At 40.1% G+C, this 16521-nt stretch overlaps 1 protein-coding gene and 1 long non-coding RNA gene across 4 annotated transcripts; one reads left to right on the top strand and one right to left on the bottom strand.

Annotated features, from left to right (window-relative positions):
• The first annotated feature begins 1338 nt into the window (after nucleotides 1–1338).
• LOC112190322 lies at nucleotides 1339–3463 on the top strand. Its single transcript, XR_002932352.2, has 3 exons — nucleotides 1339–1469; nucleotides 2065–2126; nucleotides 3268–3463. It is a non-coding gene; the product is annotated as an uncharacterized LOC112190322 (long non-coding RNA).
• Nucleotides 3464–14032: 10569 nt separating this feature from the next.
• Nucleotides 14033–16379, bottom strand: LOC112189005 (peroxidase 10). 3 transcript variants are annotated; one of them, XR_002931685.2, is made up of 5 exons: nucleotides 16074–16378; nucleotides 15512–15703; nucleotides 15259–15424; nucleotides 14499–15001; nucleotides 14033–14372 (listed from the first exon to the last, which is right to left on the bottom strand). XR_002931685.2 is itself a non-coding variant. In XM_040515304.1 (5 exons), the coding sequence occupies exons 1-4, from the start codon at nucleotides 16293–16295 to the stop codon at nucleotides 14592–14594; spliced, it is 990 nt and encodes a 329-aa protein (XP_040371238.1). In that variant the 5' UTR covers nucleotides 16296–16379; the 3' UTR covers nucleotides 14033–14435; nucleotides 14562–14591. The 3 variants fall into 3 exon arrangements, 2 of the variants coding, with proteins under 2 accessions (XP_040371238.1, XP_024184026.1); XM_040515304.1 differs by having other exon boundaries at nucleotides 14033–14435; nucleotides 14562–15001; nucleotides 16074–16379; XM_024328258.2 differs by having other exon boundaries at nucleotides 14033–15001.
• Between the last annotated feature and the right edge of the window lie 142 nt (nucleotides 16380–16521).

Here is a 16521-nt window from a genome sequence, read left to right as displayed (position 1 = left end):
GTGGATCAAGATGGGGATTTTGATTACAATTGGGGGGCATGACCATATTGTCTACTTGAAATATTACCAACCTTTCTAGGGCAATTTTTTTTTTTTTTGGCCTTTAATCGTTTTCAGTTTTTGGTTCATCTCGGTAGGTAATTTTAATAATACAAAAATTGTGGGCAGTTCGTTAAAGATTATGTGTGTAAAAATCAAACAAAATTCAAGACCGTAACTTTTGAGGAGATAGAACTTTTAATATAACTTAATTCTAACTCAAATATCTGTTTGAGAGTTTCTATTAAGCCATCTCCAATCCAAAGGGTTAAAGGGTCAAATGGCTAAATTTTAACAATTTTCATCTCCAACCCAAATAGTTAAGGGTTAAAGGGCTATTTTTTAGGGCTAAAATGCAAGTTAGGGCAACTCCAATCATAGGCTCGATTTGGGGGTGTTATTCTCATTTTAGCACCCCCTTGTTGTACTATTCGTATAGGACTCAATTCTCATCTTCAACCATGATGTGCTATATGGGAGTGTTATTTTCACTATTCTTGACTAAAATATAATATGAGTATAATTTTGATAAATATTATATTAAAAATATGTTAATTTAATAACTTCTTTACTGTGTCTCCAAGAATCCCCTCTTGAAGCCATTTTTTACAAGACAAAATATATATATATATATATATATATATATATATATATAAGAACAAGAAGATGGGTTAATGAATGAAAAATTGTGAAGGAGCTGGAGGATATTTGGTGTGAGGAAATAGAAAAGAATGGGTTGGTATTTATAGAATTTCTTACAATTTACTGTTCCAACGGGTATGTTTTTTTCCCTCAATTTTCTTGTAATTTTTTTAATTTTTTTGGAACAAAAAGGAAATAATAACTCTTCAATTAATAAGAGCCGTTGATAAGTTTTTTCCCCTCAAATCTGAGTCATCAGATTGAAAATGGATATGTTGAGTAAAAAAAAAAAAAAAAGGGGCACATTGGACCGTCTATATTTAAACCTGATCAATCAGGACCGCTGATGTAACGTCTCGTATCTTAATTTATCCGTTTACTAGTCATTTGGACGGTAAACGACAACTATTTTCACTTTTACTATGGTTTCGGTACTTTTAGTGGCCCTAAAAGTTGATTTTTTGTTTGGGTTAAAATTTGAGAAAATTTCCTTCATGAAAGTTGTAGGAGACGTTAAACCGAGCGCGTGCATATGTGGTACGTAAAAATCGGAGTTCGTATGCCAAAGTTATGAGTATTTTCGTGTGAGGGGTATTTTGGTCATTTCAGCACACATTAATTATAAGGGGCATCAGCCCCATTACCCCCATCCTTTACGACAGAAACCAGAAAGAAAGAAAAAAAGAGAGAGAGAAGGAAGGAAGAGAGAGAGAAAGAGAGAGAAAGAAAGAAGGAAAGAAAGAAAGGGAGATCCGTCCAAACCGTCGACATTTTGGAGAAACCTCAAGGTATAAAGTTTTTCTTTACCTCATGATCTTTCTTTTGAGTATAATTTTGCATATATATCGAAGGATTTTAGAGATTGCAAATCCGGCACTATTCACAATTTGGGGTTTACTGTTTTCTTAATTGTTGAGGTAGTTCTAGTTGTTTTCTGAGCTTGGTGTAGTTGAGAAAAATGCTAGGAAGGTTGAGATGAAGCTGCTGCCAAAATTTGGTGACCATCGGAGAAGTTGGCCGCCTCATGAACAGTGGCGCCGCGTGAATAGTGCAGCGCGTGAATAGTGACTTAAATTCTGTGTTTAGCTAATTAAATCACATAATTAAGGTAGAGTTTGTATGTGTGATTTTGGTGAAGATTGGAGAAGTTTTGAATCGATTATAAATTTCTGAAATTTAGAATTTCGATTATCGATTTACGAGAATCCGACCGTTGGAATTCTCTCGAATTTGCCCTAGAACTTGTAAATTAATGGAATGTTGTTAGTGGTAAAGTTTGGGTTGGATCGGAGAAGGAAATAGAGATGTTGGCTTGTGAGGAATTGATTTTAGGAATCGTATTAAATTATTGAAGAATTATTCACAGAATATAATTGTGTACAGGACGACGTACCGAGTTATTGCTCGACAAAGGAACTCGTATGCGTGATCGCCTATATAGTACTGTGAGTGGACCTTCGCTTTAAATAAGGATGCATGCAATTGTTTTTCCCATATTAATTATTTAGTTATTTAATTCCATGTGATTATATTTTGTTTGCAGAAAATTATTATTAATTTGTCTTGTTTTGATTTGGGAACTGAAGTAGTGACTTAAACTATTGTTTTAATTTATCGAGCATATTAAACGGATTTAAATATTTTATTACTATGTCAATGGGATTTTTGAATCAAAGTTTATTATGCTCGATTTGGAGAATATGATTATTACATGGTTTCCAGCGATTTGTTTTCCGAGGAATTTTCGGGATCAAATATATATATATTTTTTATCGCCGACTTTGGATTTCTAGAAGACTTTCGAGATGAGTTTTCGATGGAGTTGGATTTCTCATTTATTTATTGACTTTCGGTTTTGGCATTGGGAATGCCTAATTAATGATTTTTGGATTTGGCTTGTTTCTTGGAGTTTTTGAGAGATTTTTGGAATTGGGATTTGCTTATACTAATTTCCGGTTTTGGTTACGGATTTGAGAATACTTTGGCGTGCGGGGTCACGTCATTGGAATATATATATTTTCTCGTGAGAGATTGGGGGAAGTCTTTCGGATTTTATGGATTTTGAATGTTTTCCTCACCATACTCGGGTTATTCGTTTAGGTCTCCTCCTCACTTACTTTGTGTTTGTGAGTGGCAGTTGAGGTAGCTTATTCTCCTCCTCACTTACTTTGTGTTTGTGAGTGGCAGTCGAGGTGATTTATTCTCCTCCTCACGTGAGTGGTAGTCGAGGTTATTAGTCTCCTCCTCACACAATCTATGTGTGGGTGGCAGTCGAGGTTAGGGGTTCCTTTACCCATATGGTGACATCCCTTCCCTATATCTTTTATTTGTTACTTTACTTGACTAGCGGGGCTAGTCCGATTCTTTTAGCCAGCGGGGACTGGTATGTTTTCACGAGACTTTGAGTTTTAAAGACATACGTTTTATAAACGTTGCATGCATCGAAGTTTTACGAATTTAAATTCGTGGGGAAGTAATACAACTTCTTTTCTTTTAAATTATTTATTTAGTCGTTTATTTTTGTCCACTCACTCTAACGTGTTTTTCAATTACTTTCCCCTGGGCCATTCGGTTTCAAATGCCCAGTTTGCAGGCGAAATTAGTTGAGGTCGGGCGTACATTGGAGTTGAGGCATAGTCAACAACATGGCTTCCGCATTTTTATTTGATATAGGTGTTCCTTGATTACCTTTCCTTGCTGTTAGAATTGCTCTGATTACCTGAGGAAATTAATGTTATTTAAGTTCTGATTTGTGTTATGTGATTTATGGTTGATGTTGTAATTTGGGGAGCATGGTGGCTCCAGGAGAATAAGGATGGATGATTTAGAAGTGTAAATGTTTTCCTACAGGTTTTTGGTAGCCTACTTTTAGGGGAAGTTCCGCCAAATTTTTGGTAGAATTTCTTCTAAGGTGGGCCCCGCAGGGCCACTTCGGATTTAAGGGTGAAATCCGGGGCAGGTCCTGTCAGCTGACAGAAAATGCTCGCGGGCCCCACGTCTGCGCAGATGAAAAAGCCCCTCACTTTCTCTCTCCAGCTCCTTGGCGCGCGTGTTGACCTTCTTCCCTTCAAATGGCGCGCGAGTCTCCTTCCTTCTCTACCCCTAGCGCGTTCCTCCCTCTTTTGGGCTGAGACAGCCCACATGTTGGCCCCCATGAACAGTGTCGAGTCCTGGTCTTGGAAATGCCTCAAATATGAGACTACAAATGAGCCCAAGTCTCATATTTATATGACCAGAACCAAAAACTCATGGTTGGAGAAGCAAAGTCTTATATAATTGGCAAAAAAATAATTTGGCACCCAATGGTTGGAGTTGCCCTTAAAGAGCTAAATATAACCCTTGATTTAGCCCTATAGCCCTTTAAAGTTAAAGTGCAAGTTGCCCAAATAAATTGTTATAATTGTTCAAGTAAATCTCTATTTTGTGTTTAGCTCAAACTCTAGGTTACTTGACCTAGTGGTAATAGGGTTTAGAAGGATCTAGATATTTCTATTCAATGTATGATTACCTTTCCTTGTACGATTTAGGTTCTATGCATTGTAATCCTCTATATAAAGATGCCCCTATTGTCAATGAGAATACACAACAATTTTCTCTCAATTTCTGATTTCCTAAAACACATTATCAGCACAAGCCATAACCCTAGCCTTAAAAACCGAAACCCTAAAATCGTAGCCTTCAAAACCCTAGCAACTACCGCCCGCAGTATCCCCGCAACATCCCCGCAACATCCTCGCAGCAACCCCGCAGCAGATCCCACGTCGCAACTCAATGCTAACTCCACCACGTTAGCCTCGCTGCCCCTGCAGAGCTCGCGAATGTTTGCCTGCTCTCACTCTCGCTCGCCCGTGAGCCCTCGCGACCCCGCTACACTTAGTCCCTGTGAGAGGGCCCTGCATCCGCTGCCCCCGCAGCCCTATACTAGCTCGCTTGTTGCCCCCGCAGCCCTACGCTCGCTCACTACCCCCACAGCTCCTACGGGCCCCTGCGCTCGCTGCTCCCCGCGTGCATACCCTGCATCTGCTGCCCTAGCAGCCCCGCAGACCCAGCCGCCTACCCCCGCAGCTCCCGCGTTCAGCTAGCCTCGCCCAAGGCTCGCCTGCCTCTCACATCCCCGCAGCCTGTTTTCCAACACGCGTGTGTTCTCAAGCCTCGTATCAAAAAGTAAGTTTTTAAGATTAAAGTTCCCGTTTTTGAAGTTTTTCATTCTTTTCTTCTTTTCTTCGGGGACTTGCAACCTCCCTTTCTTCTTCATAGGGGAGACCAAAAAGCCGAACTGTGGGGGTTCGTGCTCACTCCAAGCTTGGAGCTTGTAGAGTCCTCCAAACTTAGAGCTCGTTGAGATAAAAATGATCGACCACAAACATCATTGTTTCGATCTAATCTAACCCCTCTTGGAATAGAATTTCTTGGAAGCGACTACGCTCGGAAATTCCCAATTTCTTGGAAGCGACTACTCTCATAAATTTTTATTGTTTTCGTGGTAACCTATTTTGCTGCGAAACTAACCCTATTTTCTTGTTGTTTTTCAGGATGAGTAACCTGAACAAGTTGAGCTTTGCTCCACTAGAGACAACAGGCACAGGATACCACAAGTGGGTCTGTGATGTGCGCCAGCATCTTAAGGATGATGGGATCCTAAGTACGATCCAAGAGCCAAGTCAGGACGTGCTTACTCCTCAACAAGCTGCTACTTTTGAAGCAAATAGAGCTATGAGAGAGGCGAATGAAGCTAAAGCCATCATTCTCATGACAAGGCACATGAATGACACGCTCCAGAATGAATACCTCAATGAGGAAGACCTAAGAAAACTATGGGTAGAACTCGAGCAGCGTTTTGGCAACGTCTGTGATTCCCTGCTTCCAGACTTAGAAGTGAGATGGCATAGCCTCCGCTTATGTGATTTCAAGTCTGTACTTGACTACAATTCGGAAGCACTTCGTATCAAGTCTTTGATGGAATTCTGTGGGCAGAAAATCACTGATACGATGTTGATCGAGAAGACTCTCTCTACCTTCCCCGTCTCTGCATTGATGGTAACCAAGAACTATCAGATTGATGTCAATGCTAGACGCATCACAAGATTTCATGAGCTTATTGGTGCCATGAACGTGGCTGAAAAGCACGATAACATACTTGTGAAGAACTATAACTCTAGACCCGTGGGAGCCAAGTCAGTTCCGGAGTCTAATTATAGTCACGCCCCTAAGAGAGGTCGCAAGGAGCGAAACCCTAAGGATAGGGATAATTCTCGCCCTAAAGAGGAAGGAAACCGCTAAGATAGGCGTGCACGGAACCGTGGTGGTAAACGTGTGAAGAAAGAGAGGCCAAGCCTCCGGTTATGGTAGTAAAGCTACTGTTTGGCTCCAGTTTTCCTTGAGCTGGTCAACAGTCTCTTTTCTTGCGCGGGCGTGCCAGCACCTTTCGGGTGCAGTCGTCAGGGGTGTCTCTTGACCTGACTTCTTTCAAGCGATTGTGGAAGAGGAGAGCACCAACCTCGTAGTGGGAATCTTTGTGCCTCGTGGCGAGGACTTTTGCTGAGCTTCTTCAAAATCACAATCGATACTCGATGTTGTAGATCGAGCAGAGCGAGAACTACTAGGAAGTGAGGAGAACTTGCTAAAGCGTGACTTTAGCTTGGCTGGAAGGTTTGGTGGCACTAACAGTCGGCTCTTGAGGAGACTAGGACTGGAGTGTGACTACCGGTAAGAGAAGGAGAGGGTTGCTCTAGAGAGGCTTGGATAATCTTAGAGATTATTGTTGTGAATTGTGTGTTGAAGTGTTTCATTGTAACCTCTATTTATAGACTACCATGCCAAAGCGTTTATTCTTAAACAAATGATAGTAGAGATAAGAAATGATGATTTTTGGAGATAAGGAAGCATAATTAGAGATAAAGAATGATGAATTTCGGAGATAAGGAGATAAGGAAGCATAATTGGAGATAAGGAATGATGAATTTTGGAGATAAGGAAGCACTTTCGGATCCTTTATTCCTTCAATTATATATCCATCAAGAATTCAGATTTTGACCGTGACTTCTTCATAACAAATATTCCACTATGAGTGTAGATCATCCTGGTAAAATTTCAGAGCTTTTGGTATAGTGGTTGGGCCGGAAACTCTGTTGGACCTCTTACAGGTCCAGTTTTCCAGTTTTGCTTCTGCAGAAAATTGGACTGATTGTTTGAAGGCTTTCCACTCAAAAATAGCTCTGGAACTCTTCATAAGAAATGATCCTTGGGCTTTCTAGATTTAATCTGGACAATTTTAGCTCATTTGGATTTCATTTGATTAATCTTCCGCCCCTCCTTCCTTGTTTAGCTCGGTTTCTCCTAGTCGAAGTAGGAAAAAGTGCTAAAGTTGACTTTTCATGCTTCCATGCTTCCATAGTAGGCTTTATTTAGCCTCTAAATATATATTTTGAACTTGTCGACAATATATAGCTTGAGCCACTGACATTGGCTCAATTTCTCCAAGACGTGCCTTGTCAGGCCAAAATGCTCATTTTGGATCCAAACAGCTACCAAGGAAAGAAACCGTCCCCAAAACGCTTCTAAAGCTCCTCGATCAAGGGAACCTAACCATAAAGATGCTTGTCTTAGATGTGGACTACCTGGACATTGGGCAAGGGCGTGTAAAGCATCCCAAAATGTTGCAAACGCATACAAGATGTATTGTGAAGCAAGGGAGCCAAATTACATTGAACAAGAAGATCAAGATGGCGATCTCGATCTAAGGGTGGAAGAGTTTAGTCTTTCTTCAAAGTAGGCGTACTCAATACAAATGTGATGTCTAGGAAGGTTTTGAGATTAGTGGTACGTAAGAGAGTCTTGCTCCACCAACATCTCTTTACTCAACTGGTCTCATTTGCGTTGGAATTACTGAAAGAAGTTAGACGACTGCCATTGTTTTGCATTAGCTAGTTTTTGGATTAGATTTTCTCTAGTGAAAGAGACAATGATGTAATCTCGTTGGCTTATTAATAAAAGTTGAGTTCTTTTCTTCATGACTCCTTTTTAATTACGAGCTTTTACTTTTAGGAATGGATTCTGGAGAACTACAATGTCTTGTGGATAGTGCGACTACGCACACGATTCTACACCATAGGCAATTATTCTTAGAGATGTTGCCTACACATTCCTCTGTGACTACGATGGCTGGGCCATCAAGTTTAGTTCAAGGACATGGAATGACCCAATTCCTATTGTCAAATGACACCTTGATTAAAGTCGCAGAAGCTCTCTACGCTCCTAAGGCAAATCGAACCTTATTGAGCTTTAAAGATATAAGAGCCAACAGATTCCATGCGGAAACGCATACTGAAAAAGGAAAAGAGTTCCTTTGCATTACCTCTAATGATTGCGGACGTAAGCGCATCTTAGAGAAGCTTATGTGTCAATCTAGTGGACTTTATGTCACTGCAATTCGACCAATTGAATCCAATAATGTCATAAGAGAAGATCTCTTGGATTCAGACACATATTGGCTTTAGCATGACCGATTAGGACATCCTGGTCATGATATAATGATCCGTACACTAAAGACTTCACACGAACATCCATTTTTCAGAATGAGAAGAAGCAAGAATCGAAAATTGATTCCAGGACTTAGTGAGACAGTAGCCACTGCAGCTCTCTGGGGAAGCCATAGGGCTGCCCAAGTCCCATGTGACAACGCCATAAATGGCGCTACCCATGGCCATGACGCCATGGATGTCCCTCCCCATGGTCAAGACGCCATGGATGCCACTTTCCATGGTTTTAACACCATGATGGGTGATGTAGTCACACATTTTGTTTCTAATAGCGCTACAGACTCTCAAGCCCAACCAAAATCCTCATTGATTGCTTCTAAGGCCCCTCTCTCATTTTGCAAAGCCTGTTCATATCGGAAATTAGGACCGAGACCGTCCTACGCAAAGGATCCCAAAATACTCATTCCGTTCTTACAAAGAATCTAAGGGGATATCTGTGGACAAATTCAACCATCATGCAGACCTTTTAAATACTTTATGGTATTGGTTGATGCATCAACACGCTGGTCACATGTCGCGTTGTTGTCCACTCGAAATGCTGCTTATGCTAAACTCCTCGCCCAGATTATCTGTCTACCGGCTCACTACCCTGACCATTCAATTAAGTCAATTCTACTTGATAATGCTGGGGAGTTTACATTGAAAACGTTCGATGATTATTGCATGTCACTGGGGATTGATGTAGAGCATCCAGTTCCCCATATTCATACCAAAAATGGTCTTGCAGAAGCCGCTATCAAACGACTACAGATGATAGCACGGACATTGGTTATGCTCACCAATCTCCCTGTTTCTGCTTGAGGATTTGCAATATTGCATGCAGTGATGCTAATTCGTCTATGACCCACTACAACCCAATCTTACTCTGTGTTACAGCTAGTGACTGGGTACGAGCCTGATATCTCGCATTTGCGCATTTTTGGGTGTGCCATTTATGTGCCTATTACGCCACCATAGCGTACTAAGATGGGTCCACAACGACGAATGGGCATCTATGTTGGCGATGAATCTCCAACTATCGTCCGCTATCTTGAACCCTTGACAGGTGATCTCTTCACCGCTAGATTTGCGGATTGTCACTTTGATGAGACAGTCTTCCCATCGTTAGGGGGAGATAAGAACACAGATGTTCAACAGGACAACAGGAACGACAGGAATTGTTGTGGTCTATCTCCACTATGTCTCATCTCGATCCCCGTACCGTACAGTCCGAACTTGAAGTGCGAAGAATAATCGAGCTCCAGAACGTAGCAGATACTCTGCCTGATGTGTTTTCTGATGTTGCCAAAGTGACGAGATCACACATACCTGCTGCAAACGTGCCTACAAGGATTGATGTCCCGAGTACTACACATAACGCCACTCCTGTGACACCAGGAGATGGCGCCATTGCCCAGAATTGCAATGATGTGGCGTTTATGGCCGCAGGTCCCGCGAGGAAGCGTGGTAGACTAATTGGTTCGAAGGATACTCGCCCTAGAAAGAGAGTGAATGAGGCACAAACAAATCCTTTGATCATCGATACTCAAAATCCGTCCCATGAGAATGTTTCGGATTATGGTTATGTCCAAGAGACATCATTGGGGGACGCCTCAATGTCAGGACCTATCCCTGAGAACGTAGAGATCTCTGTAAATTACACTAGTGTACATGGCAAGTGGGAAAGAAACTCCATCATCATTGATGATGTATTTGCGTATTCAGTGGTGTGTGAGATTATTGAGACCGATGACATCGAACCACACTCCGTTGATGAATGCCAATGTAGAGCTGACTGGCCAAAATGGATATATGCGATTCAGGCATAACTTGATTCTCTAGCGAAAAGAAAGGTATTTGGCAAAGTTGTACCAATACCGCCCAACACCAAACCAGTTGGTCACAAATGGGTATTCATTAAAAAGCGTAATGAGAGAAACGAGATTGTAAGGTACAAGGCTCGCCTTGTGGCGCAAGGCTTTTCACAACGCCCTGAAATCGACTACGAGGAGACTTATTCTCCCGTAATGGACGTCATAAAGTTCCGCTACCTTATCAGTTTGCTAGTTTCCAAAAAACTAAACATGCAGCTTATGGATGTGGTTACTGCGTATCTATATGGGGATCTAGATACGAAAATAACATGAAGGTTCCTGATGGACTTCAGTTACCCAAATCAAGTGGCTCTAAACCACAGAGTGCGTTTGCTATAAGGTTGAAACGCTCACTATATCGATTGAAACAACCCGGACGGATGTGATATAACCGTCTAAGTGACTACTTGATTGGTAAGGGATATGTCAACAATGAACTATGCCTATATGTGTTCATAAAAACGACAAGTTCCGCATTTGCAATAGTAACGGTTTATGTCGACGACATGAATATAATTGGCACCCTTAAAGAGTTAAAGGAAACCACTGAACACTTGAAATCCGAGTTTGAGATGAAAGATCTTGGGAATACACGGTTTTGCCTCGGTTTGGAACTTGAGTACCGTAGAGCTGGTATCTCGATTCATCAATCAGCTTATACCCAAAAGATGCTTAGGAGTTTCAACACTGACAAGATTAAGCCTTCAAGCACCCCAATGGTCGTTCGTAGTCTTGATCGAAAGAAGGATCCATTTCATCCAAAAGATGACGATGAAGAAGTGTTAGAGGCAGAAGTGCCCTACCTAAGTGCAATAGGCGCATTATTGTACTTAGCACAATGCACAAGACCGGACATCTCATTCGTTGTGAACTTGCTAGCTAGATATAGCTCTGCGCCAACACGACGCCATTGGACTGGTGTTAAAGATATCTTTCGATACCTATAAGTGGTACGATCGATATGGGCTTGTTCTATCCCTACAAAGAGACGATGGATTCGGACCCATCAAGTGCCAGGGACGCCACACATAGTGTACTGCGTTCCCTCTCCCCACCCCAAAATAATATAAGTGTTTTGGAAGGTTTTGCTGATGCTGGATACCTCTCTAACCCATATAAAGGTCGCTCCCAAACTGGTTATGTATTCACCATGGGAAAGACCACTATATCTTGGAAGTCTACAAAGCAGACCTTAATCGCCACCTCTTTTCAAATCATGCAGAGATTATTGCTCTTCACGAAGCAGTTCGTGAATGTATATGGCTTCGATCCATAGTTACGCATGTTCAAAGAAATTGTGGTATGAAGTCTACCACAGATGAGCCAACAAGCATTTATGAGGATAATGCTGCTTGCATTGAACAAATGAAGCAAGACTACATCAAAGGCGACAACATCAAGCACATATCGCCCAAATTCTTCTACAATCAGCAACAACAGAAGCTCCTCAAGATCAAAGTAAACCAGGTTCAATCTGAGGACAATGTGGCAGACTTGTTTACTAAGTCATTGCCCAAATCCACGTTTGAGAGACATGTGGAAAGAATTGGCTTGCAGAAGTTATCTAAACTCTCATGATCGTAGTCATCAGGGGGAGGCGCAGACATCAGGGGGAGATGTCTACATGATTCGTCTCGAAGTGTGAAGGGTGTATTGTGCTCTTTTTCCCCTTCGACCGAGGTTATTTTTTGTCCTACTGGGTTTTTGTTACTCGGCAAGGTTTTTAGCGAGGCAATGAGAGAAGCACTGCGTTTGGACAACACAAGGGGGAGTGTTTAAGTAAATCTCTATTTTGTGTTTAGCCCAAACTCTAGGTTACTTGACCTAGAGGTAATAGGATTTAGAAGGATCTAGATATTCCTATTCAATGTATAAGGTATGATTCAGGTTCTATGCGTTGTAATCCTCTATATAAAGAGGCTCCTATTATCAATGAGAATACACAGCAATTTTCTCTCAATTTCTGATTCCCTAAAACAATAATCTAATTATGCTTTATGATTGTTTTCATATAATTTTAGTTATTCAATTTTCCTTGTAACTTTAAGTTATTATGAAATAAATGCTTGATAAAAGCATTAAACCATGCGTCATATTTTCAATATTTGTTTTATTTATTACAAAAACATTTAAAAAGGAACAAAAGAAAGTGGTGAAAAATTGCTTCATATCCATTTCTAAATTTCACAAACAAATCATGACGAAACACGTGGCCTTGAAGTCACATCCGAGAATTTAAAAATATTCCATCAAGATAACATATGTCACATATATAAAATCGTATAAGAAATCTACAACTTTGCTTGTGAAGCAACACATGGAATTTAAAAAGTACAACCGGAAAAATATTTTTTATCATAAAAATTTAACATTTTTCGATACCTAAAAGGAATCATTGACTTGGGACTGTTCTTTCCCTACAAAGAGACAAGAGGGACCGCAGATGGAACTGCAATCCTTAAAGGAAATGTTGATGGCGAAAACGCCACTCACTACACTAAAACACCAAATGACGTTGTGGTCGGTTTTGCTAATGTTGGGTACCTCTCTGACCCACATAAAGGTCGTTCCCAAACTGGTTATGTATTTACCATTAGGAACACGGCGATATCTTGGAGACCAACCAAGCAAACCCTTGTGGCTACCTCCTCGAACCACTCAAAGATCATTGCTCTACATGAGGTGGTTCATGAGAGTGTATGGTTAAGAGCTATCATCACACATATTCGAGGGACTAGTGGTTTGAGTTCTACCACTGAAGAGCCTACTTGCATTTATGAAGATAATGCAGCTTGCATCGAACAGATGAAACTATGATATATCAAGGGTGATAATACAAAACACATATCGCCAAAGTTTTTCTACAATCAGCAACAACAGGCCCTCCTCAAGATTTAAGTGAATCAAATAAGGTCTGAGGAGAATGTGGCAGATTTGTTCACCAAATCATTACCTAAGGCCATATTTTAGAAACATGTGAAAAACATAGGAACGCGAAGACTTTCCAAGCTCCCCTGATTAATGTAAGTATAAGGGGAGGTGTAGACGTCAGAGGGAGTCTAACACACACATGTCATCCTCAAATGTAAAAGGTGCGTTGTGCTCTTTTCCTTCGACCAATGTGTATTCTTTTGTCCCACAAGGTTTTTATTGTTACTTGGCAAGGTTTTTAGTGAGGCAACAACTCATGCACTATTTCGTCTTTGACTTGGCACAAGGGGGAGTGTTAAAGGAAAAACATATTATGTGCCTTCGTCAAAGCGACTGACGGAGAGGGAATCAAGGAATCAATGATTACCATCAATCAACACGATTACGAATCAATCATCATTTAATGTCATCATTGTAATTGATATTTCCGTTGTAATTCTCTCCCTATATAAAGGGACTATGAAATGAAATGAGTAGACCAATTCCAATTCTCATTTTACTTTTACAAAATTTCATATTTTTCTATGAAAGTATGAAGTAAAAAATTCATTGTTGGTGACATACAAATTTCACATAAATTTTAGAGAAATTTCGGACAAAATTTTGGTGTAAATTTTTAAATATATTTTGTGTGTATAGATATTTCGGAAATTAAGAATTTCGCGGAAATGTATGGAAAATTTCATGAAACTCCTTACGAAAATGATATAGCATATGAATTTCGTTTCGGTACTTCAAAATTATTGAAATTCCTGCAGTTTCGGAGAAATTTGAAACCTTGTTTGAAACGAACTCCAATAGTCCAATTTGTACATATAGATGTGAGACTTTTGTATAAAGAAGTAGCATGCTTATTGGATACTCGTTACTTTCAACATCATCATTTTACAACATCACTTGCAGCCATCAGAGTTTTTTTTTTTTTTTTTTTTTGTAAATTAAATAGATGATTAGGCGATATTAGTTTCTCTGCGATAGCCGATTTGGGGTGACTGACACTCACCCACAATCTCAAAAGAAAGGGGGCCATCGCAACTGGGAACCCACACCGCCCATCCCTCTATTTTATGTTATTAATAAAAGAAAAGAAAATACAAGAAGAGAGAGGAGGACATGAACCAAAACCTCTTTGAGAACAAAATGAAGTAAAGTACTCAAAGTAAGCACTAAGCAATAGTTACAAACTGATGGATAGAAGAAGGACATGCAATAACCATGCATATATATGTGACCACGCAGCAACCACATATATGGAACACACCTATAGTTCATCAGCAACCATGCAGCAAAAACCACCATAACCCAAGCCCACCTTTTCATGAAGTCTATCAAGCACTACAGAATTAGTTAATACGGAAATTCGGTAAACCTTGCAGATGGTGAACAAATAATGAGGGCAAGAGTCCTACCAATAATGCCCCTCATGATCCACCACATAGTTAGCTAAGCAGAGTTCTTTTCTCTAATTCACAACCCTACAATTCTTCCGGTAAACCTTGCAGATGGTGAACAAATAATGAGGGCAAGAGTCCTACCAATAATGCCCCTCATGATCCACCACATAGTTAGCTAAGCAGAGTTCTTTTCTCTAATTCACAACCCTACAATTCTTCCTGATTTGACCACTTTGTCCAGTGAGCACACCTATATTTGCCATCTTCACCATGGATTCTCCAAAGTCCTTGTTAAACAGATAAGGAAATCTGCTATAGCCGATAACCATTGAAGCAGTCCTATTGTCCCCCATAAGGACCTGGTCCGACTGGAGAAGCCCAGAATTGTTCACCAGTCTTTTGAAGTAAACATTATCAAACTTGGTTGAAGTGACAGGATCCAGTGGAGCCAGTTTGGTGTCAGAGTCAGCTTGATTTGGGCACACGCTTTGTAGATTTGTAAGAAATGATGTGTCTAATGTTGGGTCTGGTTTGCCAGAGTCATCAAAGTTGAACAGTCTTGGCTTGAATGTGAAGCATTGAGCAAAGCCAATAGTGTGTGCACCTGCAAATAGGGTTTAGGTTAATATACTTTGTTCGAGTAACCACTGCATCGATAACAAGTGTAGCCCGTAGCCGAGACTTGAGACTCAGTTGAGAGTAGTTTGCTTAAAATTAAAAAGAAAAAAGAAAGAAGAAGAAAAACAAGTAATTTGAACTTAAAGTACCATTGTATAGAGAGGGTTCATCTACGAATATAGCTACTATACTAAAAAGTACCATTGTATCGATAATGAATGCGTTTGGTAACAGGAACCAAACCTGAGAGGACAACAACATCCTTTATGTTAAGGCCTTTGGCTGTGAACTTTGCAGTGATGTTTTCCAAGGGCTCAAATGGTGATGGCAGATCATCATTAGCTGCATCTTCACTTGCGGTAGTGCCGTCTCGGCGACCCAGGGCTACAGGCCAAAATGGCCCTCCACTCTGATGAAGAAAACTCGTAAAAAATGTGTAACGAAAAAACTCTCACGACTCACTTTCTCATGAAAAAATGCATAGTAAAGTTCTTACAAAGTAAACAGCTGAAGTTGCTGCAAGGGTGAGTATATCAGTACAAGAAACAGTGGATGGGCAAGCTTCCTCCAAATTTGACTTGATTTTGTCAATCACCTCAAAGCCTCTCGCTGAATCTTTGTTGGGAAATGCATTTTTCTCCCCCTTAAGAGTGCTAGTATCATCAAGTAACACAGATGCATCACATCCCTGCTTTACACAAAATGGAACAAATCAAGAAACAATGCATGTAGTGGATTTGGCATGTATATATAAAAATATTGTTAAATATTAGAAAACAAATGTTATTTATTTTTATGAAAGAAAAAAATGTTATTTATTTATTATTTAACTAAAAAAATCTCGACATAAACTATAACAGACCCAACAAATGAATAGTCTCCTCTAATATCATATATATTTCATTTAATAGGAGTCCTAAAGTCAGTTCATCAACCTTGATACCAATAAAAATTGTTCAGGAGGCCTAACATGTTGTACGCTAAAGACTTAGAATTTCAAGTGAGATATTTGATTCAATCTATTCTAATAGAGCGATAAAAAGGGAGATCGATATTACATTAACAAAGCAATCATGGAAGTGAAGCCGCAACAGTGAGGCTGCAATCCTAGAATCGTTTGCAATAGCTGACCAAACGCCTTGTTGAACAATCTTGCTCAAGTTGGGACAAGAGGAATCATAGAACCTATAATTAAGCTGAGAGGAGACAAGAGGAGGGCTTATGAACAAGAAGCAAAATAAGGTAACATAGGTAAGAAGTTTATAGCAAGTGCGCTCCATTTCTAACTATATTATCACTATCTTAGCTAATTAATAGTGTGTGACAAGTAGTGGTAAGTACCAAGTAGAAGAAGTATATTTATAGTCAGAGTGATCGAGATGGTTAAAGACTCAAAGAGAAGTGCACGAAATTAAGCGCATGCAGATAAATTATATACGTTCTCTAGGGCTAAAGTGGGAGAGGCACTAGATATTTGTCTTATATAGTTGAATTTGGTACAATTGC

Source organism: Rosa chinensis, chromosome 2 (assembly GCF_002994745.2).
Source record: "Rosa chinensis cultivar Old Blush chromosome 2, RchiOBHm-V2, whole genome shotgun sequence".
In the NCBI taxonomy this organism is placed as follows: Eukaryota; Viridiplantae; Streptophyta; class Magnoliopsida; order Rosales; family Rosaceae; genus Rosa; species Rosa chinensis.
Note: the sequence above shows the minus strand (reverse complement) of the source record. Positions and strands in the feature narration are given on the sequence as shown.